Source organism: Limulus polyphemus, unplaced genomic scaffold, assembly GCF_000517525.1.
Source record: "Limulus polyphemus unplaced genomic scaffold, Limulus_polyphemus-2.1.2 Scaffold2015, whole genome shotgun sequence".
NCBI lineage: Eukaryota > Metazoa > Arthropoda > Merostomata > Xiphosura > Limulidae > Limulus > Limulus polyphemus.
In genome coordinates, this window is record NW_013667625.1 from 213,593 (window position 1) to 224,239 (window position 10,647).

Consider the following 10,647-nt stretch of genomic DNA (forward strand, 5'->3'; position numbering starts at 1 on the left):
AACCGCACGGATTATGGGGGTTTTGTAATTTTGTTTTTACACACACAGACAAATTGGAATAATCTTAAACTTATTGCTTTTTATGTACAATCACGTATTTAAATGACGGGGTTGACGTGATTTTCTGTACATCTCCAGATTATTCTCAGAATCTAATATTTTCTGTTTAAAAAGATGTAGATTATGCCCCTGTAACAAATATAATTTTTTATTAATGCATAAATTAAACTATGGGGTCGGTGAGTATTTTTCGCATAATCGAAACATAACACTCAATCAAAATCAAAAGGATGGACAAAAGTGTATAAATTTTAAGCTATTTTTTTTTGTCTTCTAGTGTCATCGAAGGTCTTTCTGTAAGCAACTTGTATAAGACAAACAGTTACTGTCAAAATATCGAAATGCAGCTTGACGTGGAACATAACAGTTAAGTCTATGTAACTTAGAGTAGAAGTTAAACAGTTTTTGTATTCATATATATATTAAGGCACAATTAAACACATTTAAGCTATATTACAAAAAACTATTCTGAAACATCACTGATTACACAAAGTTAATATTCACAAAATATCAGCCGAAAAAAACCTCTTTTGTGAAATTTCAGCACGTGTTTCGGAAACGACAACTTTGATGGTCATCATGGTTACTTGTAGCCTTTATTGTAAACACTTGGAAGGTAATTAATAAAAGCTATTGTTGTGGTTCATCGCAATTCTACACCGAATTACATAGAGCTAACACAATAAGCGTCTCTTCGTGAATAGAACACTGTAGATGTAGCAATATAAAAGTGTAAGTGACCTAAAATGTCATTATATATTTTAGTTAATTACAAAAAAAAAAGAGGGAGGAGGAGGAAAGATAAGTCGATAAATAAAACACGTGCCTCTTTTTTCTGGGGTGAATACACACTAAAACTTGGCAATGAATGATTATTGCTTAGAACAAACAGCCTATGTTTCCTCAAGGAACCTTGTAATGGGGTTCCCAAGCGCCATTTTAGATACTTCTGAACGAGCACGTTATAATAAATTAACACAAATAGCTTTTAGTAGACTTCTGCTCGGAGTTCATTGACTAATGTATCTTCTGGGTAAAATGTAAGAAGCAAAACTGAGCAAAAATTTAGCATACCAGTGAATGCCCTCACTAGTATTGTTGACTTTTCTTTGAAGAGACGAATTGGCATGTGGTAAGTGAAGCCTTTGGAGTAAGTAAAGTGTGGAGTCTTTCACATTCTCAACGAACCTAATTGGAGCAAATGACAAATGAGCTAAATAATGGTCATTTAAAAGTGCATAACAGGACGCAACAACGTTATCTACAATTAAATTTCCCTCGCGCGTGAGGGGAGCAACAACCCCCACATCAACATTCACACTGATTGTCTTCACACGTTCTAAGTGCAGAAGTATATTTGCTGTTTTGAAAACAGGGCTGTCAGAGTACACATAAATACGGTCTCCTATTTGTACATTTCTTGCAAGAGTTGTTTTAAAATTTTTCATTTCAAACGAAGAAGAATTGCCGGCGGATGTGAAAATAAGATGATCTCTGGTCAGTGTTATCCGAACCCCTCTTTCTGTTTCAATGGTGTAGAATTGTCGAAGAGAATTGATGTCACGATCCAAAAAAAGTAAAACCTCCGTAAATACCAACTTTGCTTCACTGTCAACTGCTAAAACCTCGTCTCCAATCTTCACCTCAGAAAGCTGTTTTGGTCCATATTTAGTTCTAACGATTCCGCCACTATGAAAACACCCTCCAGATTTTGCTGCCTCAGATAATTCTACGAAATAAAGAAGAAGAAAAACATCAGATTTCTCCTCCAGCAATAGTTATATAAACAGATAAGTTTTTCTGTAGGACTGACAAATTTTATGGACTTTCGAATTGGTGAATGGTATTCTGCCACGGAGATAATGCATCTAAACTAGTTAAGTGCTAATTCCCATACACAGTAGTTTTAAGGAGCCTACCTCTACCTATTTCCCACGTTTGCAAACGGATTTCTGATCTCCATTACAAGAGATTACAACCAGAGATAATATCTCAGCACCTTAACCTGCTAGCGATACTAAAACATATTACGTGTTATCAAACGAAAGCTTACTGTGTGGACTACTTTCAATCTTATAAGTACGTCACATAAGCCCACGCCAACGAAATAAGGGAAAAACTTTGAAAGTTTCACTAATAAACTATTATTAATAATATCTAATTTGCATTTTATTTGTACCTTTCGCTCGTGAAGTATTAAATTCTACTCAAAATTAAAGGTACATTACTTATCCCTTGTTAACAGTTTTCGTTTTTTGATGTCCAGGGGGTCTGAAGTTATTTTTCTCGTCTTATTCTAATGGAATTATTTGCTCCTTTCTCTTCTGGATAAGTAAATTTTTCAATATTAAAATATATGTACACTTGTGGATAAAAGAACTTTATGAGCGAATTGCTAAGAAGTGTTACAATATAAAATATTTCAGGGGATCTATCCACTCTGTGGCTATTCAACTCCTGGAAGAGTTTATTTCCGTTCCTGAAGTTCCTGTTTCTACGAATTACAAATATATATATATTTCAAGCGAATTCCAAAATTACACATACACCCTCAATTGTTTCTTTCCTGCATCGCTACTACTCATAACATCGTTGTGTCAAATACACTACAAACAAAATAAAAACAAGAAAGAATCTTCAATAGCCGCGGCACTTGACATTCTTCTAGGCAGGATTAAATTAATTTATGAGACTTTTTTTTTACTTTTCTTTTCATTAGCTATATTTTGTGCGCCAGTAATACCAAGCGTGGGGAGCCCGTACACCAGATTCAATTTTAATACTCACCAGGATCTCTACCAGCCTATTCTCAAATTGAAATTCTTTTAGGCAGAATTAGAGTAAATCAATCTATGAGACATTTGGCGTGGTCAAATACATCAATCGAAAGGTTTTGACCTCCTGAGTCCAAAACTGTAATTAGATCTCAAATCGGTCAAGAGATGACAGAGCTATGAGCTATGAGGATTCCCTCTTGTTTCCAAATATTTAACTTAGAATGCTAACAATTGACTCATCTTATAGTACGTTGATGCAAACGCCGATAGCAACGTCGGAAACTAATCAGATCACCAGATATTTTCGAGAATGTGTTTTTTTTTAGTTAGGGCTATTATTGTTTGAAATAAATGAGTCTGTTTAACAGATAATGTTAAAGCGTCAATCGCAAGATAGACTAATATAGGAGAGATGTTAATATCTCATTATTATTAGTACGTGACGTGAACTTATTAAGCTCTAATTACAAATTATTAACTAGATTAATTTATACATTAGATTTTACGATTCAGATAGCCCCCTGTGGTATCGAAACCCGGTTTCTAGCGTTGTAAGTCTACAGACATACCGCTGTGCCAAAGGATGGGGGGGGGGTAATAATATTTTCTGTGGATGATTTCAGCTCATCTAGGCCCGGCATGGCCAGGTGGTTAGGGCGTTCGACTCGTAATCTGCGGGTCACGGGTTCGAGTCCCAGTCACACCAAACATGCTCGCCCTTTCAGCCGTGGGGGCGTTATAATGTGACGGTCAATCCCACTATTCATTGGTAAAAGAGTAGGCCAAGAGTTGGCGGTGGGTGGTGATGACTAGATAGCCCTTGTGTAGTTTGCGCGAAATTCATAACAAACCAAACCAGTTTATCTATATAACTATCTAATTTTTAGTATATATATATATATATACAGATAAAGAAACGAATGATCTTTAAATCCCTATATTACCGCTGCGTCATTACAAAGTTATCGAAGCCAAATTTCTAGTGTTGTAATTCCGCAGACATCCCGCTGTGCCACTGGGGGGGAGGGTCATTTCTACTGCGTCAGCGCAAAGAAGCGAGCACAGGTGCACGAAGGTTTCAACCAAGTCAGGGATGATGACCTTAAATTTCAGGAAAAACTGTTTTGTTTACGGCAGTATTAAATACCACAAGATCCCGTACTCATTTAAATACCACAAGATCCCGTACTCATTTACATACCACAAGATCCCGTACTCATTTACATACCACAATATCTCGTACTCATTTACATACCACAAGATTCCGTATTCATTTAAATACTGCAAGATCTCGTACTCATTTAAATACTGCAAGATTCCGTACTCATTTAAATACCACATGATCCCGTACTCATTTAAATACCACAAGATCCCGTATTCATTTAAATACCACAAGATCCCGTACTTCTCATTTACGTACAAAAAAGTGTCTGTCTTTCAGTAAAATACAAATTTTTTTTAAGATATGTGTGCCGGATTTATTATTATAAATTTATTTTAATATCATCGTTTGTTTAGATTAAATTTATACTTAGAAACATACATAGATTATACTGTTAAATATGTATTGCGAAACTCCCGCCTATATTCCAAAGTTGTAGAAGATTCTCGAGAATAAGAATCCACAATATATGTATGTACGTAAACACTTAAATGTAGCTTTGTATTGTTACGTAATCTGAATTTTCTAGAAAGCCCCCACACGCCTATAATTATAACCAACGCGACTCGCTAAAAAAAAAGAGTATCTATCATTAGTTCGCTATAGTCAGTGTGCTATAAACTTCGGAAGCTATAACTGTGATTGTTATAACGCTTATCAATCGGAAAACTTCAGATATTTAACCAGGAGCATTTACAAAGTTTTAACATTGCAACGCATTTAACTTCAGTGGATTCTCATCGGACATTATTATTTGTACGAAAACATTACATAACGTCACGGTGGAAAACTCGGCGTGTGTGGCTGGTAAATAACGAAGGACAAAGCTAGCTAGCTTCCTGTCAAGTGAATTATACCTACGTCAACTCGTAATCAACTCGCTTATCGTGAACCCTCGATAAGATATCGAAGAGGTTCCAGACTAGAAAGAATACTTTATATTGCTTGTAAGTTTGTGAAACTTTTGTTTATAAATCATTGTGTATAATAATTATTTGTAATAACTGTTATTTTAACTTGTATTGTTGTTTGTATATTAAAACATATTTGTATAAGAAAAACTGTTTGTATCAATCTTGTTGGCAAATATCATAAACTGGCATATATTTAAATACTAAATCCAAAGTACAATCTAACTATTAAATTAAAATTATCAGTTAACTCATTTTCAGACTATTTGAAATTCTAATACGTAACATATGGAACATCAACTTAACGAATATTTGTTCACTTTGACCCCCCTTTTCAAAAAAGCGTGCTGTGCATATTTGTCAAGGATGAGCGTTTCAAACAAGCGGTAGAAGGTTTGGTTTGTTTTGAATTTCGTGCAAATCTACACGAGGGCCATCTGAGGAAGTCGTCCCTAATTTAGCAGTGAAAGACTAGAGGTAAGGCAGCTAGTCATCATCGCCCACCTCCAACTTTTGGGCTACTCTTTTACCAACGAATAGTGGGATTGACCGTCATATTATAACACCTCTACGGATGAAAAAGCGAACATGTTTGGTGGAACAGGGGATTCGAACCGAGACCATCAGATTGCGAGTCAAGCGTCCTAACCATCTGGCCATACCGGGCCTGAAAGACTAGAGGGAAGAATAGTCAACGCTATCCACCGCCAACTCTCGGGCGGTAGAAGAAAATAATCTCAAAATTATTAACGTGTTATGGTGCAGTTGGAATGATCTTACTAAAGTTAATATGAAGTTAGAACAGTTGTTGTTGTAACCAGTACCGGAATGACGCATAAGCCACCTAATGTGCCTTTCTCGCCTCGGGTATCAAAACCGGATGTTTAGTGATATAAGTCCACTCACTTACGTTTGAGCCATCGGGAGATTATGATCAATGGGACTTACTGACGTAATGTTCTAGGTTCGAATCATTTAAAGGAGCAATTAAACAAAAATGCATCTATTGACCTGCTGTTTTGTTCAACTGAGCAAGTTACAGTGAAGCAAAAATAATACAGCCGTTATTTTGTAGTTGATGTTAAGCCCTAAGCTACAAAATGTGCTCTGCCTAACGCAGGTATCGAAACCCGATTTTTAGCATTATAGTCTATATAAATGTAGCTTTAACAAGTTTTCAATAGAAGAATATTGCAGATTTTAATGAATTCTGAATAATGACTTACGTCATGAAACCAGTCCGAGGTTGTTGGATTAAAGACTTATTAGTTAAGAAGCGTAAGGTAGTTCTACCCACGTAAGGCATTCATTCTGTTAACTTGTTAGTTAAAAAACAACGACCATAATGTAATCCAGTGATTCTAAACGCGGGGCGCACGCCCCACAGGGGGCAATTTGAAAATACTACAATAAGAACAATTTTACATTATATTATTATACCTTTTTAACACCAAATTTGTTTTTATAATAAGGGGGCATCAAATTTTATGAGGTGTCGAGGTGGGGCATGGGGCAAAAAAAGGTTAGGAACCACTGATGTAGACGAACAAATGAAGGATTAAAACAATCTATTGATATAACACACATACATACTTCCATTTCTGGACATCCAGCATCTCTAATGAATCGAGGGGGTTGAAGTTCTTAAACTAAAAACTTCTCAATGAAGTGAATACGTTGCTAATGATATTCTTAGGGGGACATTGTAGACAGGCTAGTTATAATTATATTACTTGCGGGAACATTGTACACAGGTTAGCTATAATTATATTACTTGGGGGACATTGTAGACATGTTAGGTATAATTATATTACTTTGGGGGACACTGTAGAGAGGTTAGCTATAATTATATTACTTGCGGAGACATTGTACACAGGTTAGCTATAATTATATTACTTGGGGGGACACTGTAGAGAGGTTAGCTATAATTATATTACTTGCGGAGACATTGTACACAGGTTAGCTATAATTATATTACTTAGGGGACACTGTAGACATGTTAGCTATAATTATATTACTTCGGGGGACACTGTAAACACTTTTCTTTTACATTCCCTAAAATAATCAAGGACAAAAATACCACAAATATTCTGTCAGTTTATTATTTCTGGATGTAGTTACATCGAGCGTCTCTAATGAAGTCGAATGGTTCGAAGTTGACCTTTAACTAACAACTTCTCAACAATGCTAATGATACTACTGGGGGACATTGAAAACATTTAGCTATAATTATATCTTTAATTATATAATTAAAGTGGGTTCGTATATCCTGTAGCAATTCGTCAAGATTCGTTGAAGTAAAACTTTTCTTTTACATTTCCTTAAATAATTAAGGACAAGAATAATAAAAAAAAAGATTCATCAAAGATGTTTTTTTTATTGATTTCTAAAGGTCACCTGTACTCTTTATATATATAATCTTCTGTTCAAGCGGCGAATTTAATAATTAAAGGAGAGATTACAATGAGTTACTATGCCTATCGTCAGGAGTCGTTTGGTAGTTTCATGCCAAAGGGCAGACAGCTGTAGGTAATGGCCAATCAGTTTTGTAATCTGTATAAAATACGACGGTAATAAAAGCGCTTAGTGATACGGGACGCGTCCCAACATATTTTAGTAGCTGTTGAAAGTATTAATCGGGGAAAAAATACGATTTTTTTGTATAAAGTTTATTAGCTAATATGATCTTTGACATTATATTATTAAAAAAAATTATAGTCTTTTTTAATGTTAATTTTTTACAGACACACATGAGCTGTCAGTCTTTCGCTTCCCTTTCTGCCGCCTGTTACAGTTGTGTTAAAAATATGTCAGTCTTTCGCTTCCCTTTCTGCCCGCCTGTTACAGTTGTGTTAAAAATATGTCAGTATTTCGCTTCCCTTTCTGCCCGCCTGTTACAGTTGTGTTAAAAATATGTCAGTCTTTCGCTTCCCTTTCAGATGTACACAATCAGCTGTATTAAATACATAATCAGATGTACATAAACAACTGTATTAAATACATAATTAGATGTACATAATCAGCTGTATTAAATGTATAATTAGATGTACACAATCAGCTGTATTAAATGTATAATCAGATGTACACAATCAGCTGTAGTAAATACATAATCAGATGTACATAAACAGCTATATTAAATGTATAATCAGATGTACATAAACAGCTGTATTAAATGTATAATCAGATATGCACAAACAGCTGTATTAAATATATAATCAGATATACACAAACAGCTGTATTAAATACAGAATCAGATGTACATAAACAGCTGTATTAAATATGTAATCAACTTGAAAAAAAAACATTATTGTGTTTTCACCACACTTCAGTTTCCAGTTAGTTTTATTTTATTTTATCATTTATTAGTTATACGTTCTCTCTTGTGATAAATTATATGCTGAATCTAAGTTTCAAATGGACAGCAACTGCCTGTTGTAGAAACCTACAAATGTGGAGGACGACGTTTCGAATGTCTTCTGTAGGTTTCTACAACAGGCAGTTGCTGTCCATTTGAAACTTAGATTCATTATGAATACTCTGCCTAAACAACCTATCAATGATTAAATTATATGCTATTATTAGAACATACTCATTAGACAAAAGTGGCATTCCGTTTTTTAATGTTAACAATTAACTTCTAGTATTACTGAACCGCATGCTTTCTAAAAATTCCAGAAACAACAAAAACAGTTTTAGTGTTTGAGTATAAAAATTTCATGTAAATTTCTTGCTTAAATTTAGGATAATAGTCTAGTAGCAGGTTTCGTGTCATTGATGTGACACACGAGAACAAACATTTCAAAAACGTAACTTGGTACATAGAAAAATCACATAAGATAGCTTAATAGTCTTGTTAACAAAAGAAGTGGGGACATTCACTTTACCCAGTAACTTTAGTAGGCCTAAGCATAGCAGAATCACGGATTCGAATCCTACCCAGGTCCCAGTTTTCATTTCTTTAGGTTAACTTATAATAGTTTATAGCCTCACCTGACTTTACAGAGCAGTGAATATGAGAGCGTGACTCATAGTAGACCCAGTCGAAGCCTGCTTCAACCGCCAGCCGAGCCAACATGCCGTACTTGGATCTGTCGCGGTCACTGGTCGTGATGTCCACTGCTCGACCTTCGTAGTGGAGAGAACCAACTGCATGATAATGCTCTTCGTCCCAGCCCTCAGTAACTCGCAATTTGACCCCAGGCCACTGGTTCATTACCAGCACGGTTAAGGTGTCAAGTTTCTCTTTACATCGCTACAGAAAGAAACACACGGAATGTATATAGGAATTTTAATTCTACTAAATGATTGCTTGTAAAATATAGAAATGCCGTGGTTTTGATCAAATTAATTTAATAATTGTTCTCCTCAGTTGGACAGGAGGTAGGTGTGTTTAAAAAAAGTATACACTGTATGAAAAATTGGTCAATCTAAAGTTCGTTAGTACTACGACATAAATTCACAAATTTCATCAAATCATTTGCAGTAGGCTTAAAGAACCAAACAGAAGGTACACAAGCCTGCTGTATCAAAGTACTGATCTCTCTATATCAGAACCTCAAAATACGAGGTTTTACAAAGATCACGAAATCTTCTAGTAAACTTTTTTAAAATAAATACTTAGCATCCGTAACTCCAATATATTTTTTATTATTTTAGTGTCTCGGCTGCTGATTATATAGCTACTAAAGAACATTGTAACATACAATATAATACACAAAACCGATGTTAGAGAATTGTTCAAAACTGACAATTTCGTTGGTTAATCAAGGCCTAGTTTCTTAAGTGAAGCATTTTTGATATTGAATTATTTTAACCAGAGACAGGTACCAAGAATGCTGTTAATATATTTGTCTTTAGAAGTTCTTCAAAGTTGTTTAAAATTATCGTACAGAGAAAACTAGAAACAAACACAAAGATATTTGAGAAATACCGTACATAGAAAGGTAGGAACAGATATAAGTACGTTTATGATTATGTACAGGAAAGGTGGGTACGTCTTATATATGAACTGATGGCTGGCGTTTAGCATATTTCTACAGTAATCATAATATATGTTTATTTTAGGATGCTGGCCAACACATATGTTTCAAGTCAAACATAACTCTGCTTCTTCCAAGTGTTTCAAAGATGATATTCGTATTTTGAACATAAACGTCGCCTTATGGGATAGGTATAGTTGTTCCTGAGTTAGAACTAAAGAGAGGGCAGTTTGTAAACAGTACCCGCCGCCTCATGGGCTTTATCCAGCGTTTAACCGAATAACGGAGATTCGCTGTCACTCTTACGACGCGCTTACCTCTATTAGTGTGGAGCATGTTCAGAAGCATCGTGACACGAACCTTGGGTCTTCTGATACGCAGCCCTACACTTCTATCTCTAGGCCATGTTTTCACTACTGTTGTGTGCAACATTTGAAGAAACATTTATGATGAAAAATGGATGATTTTAGAAATACACTATAAAGATACATACTATTCAAAGAAATCGGTTTATTTTGAACTGCAGTTGTCATCATATAATTGTCCCAATAAACAGTCTGAATCACTTGAAAAAGCGAGTTTCGGAGTAAAGAGACTGAAAGTTATTGTGACAATTTATATATTTGGATTTAAAATTAAAATAAAATTACCCACACGTCCAAATACAAACAAATTACTCACACGTCTAGATACAAACAAATTACTCACACGTCCAAATACAAACAAATTACTCACACATCCAAATACAAACAAATTAC

The 10,647-nt window shown here is 35.0% G+C and overlaps 1 protein-coding gene across 1 annotated transcript; it reads right to left on the reverse strand.

Moving 5' to 3' along the window:
* Positions 1-1,070: 1,070 nt before the first annotated feature.
* LOC106465662 (sonic hedgehog protein A-like) lies at positions 1,071-9,156 on the reverse strand. Its single transcript, XM_013925898.1, has 2 exons — positions 8,901-9,156; positions 1,071-1,789 (listed from the first exon to the last, which is right to left on the reverse strand). The coding sequence occupies exons 1-2, from the start codon at positions 9,121-9,123 to the stop codon at positions 1,071-1,073; spliced, it is 942 nt and encodes a 313-aa protein (XP_013781352.1). The 5' UTR covers positions 9,124-9,156.
* Positions 9,157-10,647: the final 1,491 nt, after the last annotated feature.

What these genes read in the sequence shown, in the direction of transcription:
- LOC106465662 (XM_013925898.1), bottom strand. Translation starts at nt 9,123, where the DNA reads ATGAACCAGTGGCCTGGGGTCAAATTGCGAGTTACTGAGGGCTGGGAC. An exon ending in TCACTGCTCTGTAAAGTCAG is followed by an intron (nt 1,790 to 8,900) that starts GTGAGGCTATAA and finishes TTTATTTCGTAG; the next exon opens with AATTATCTGAGGCAGCAAAA.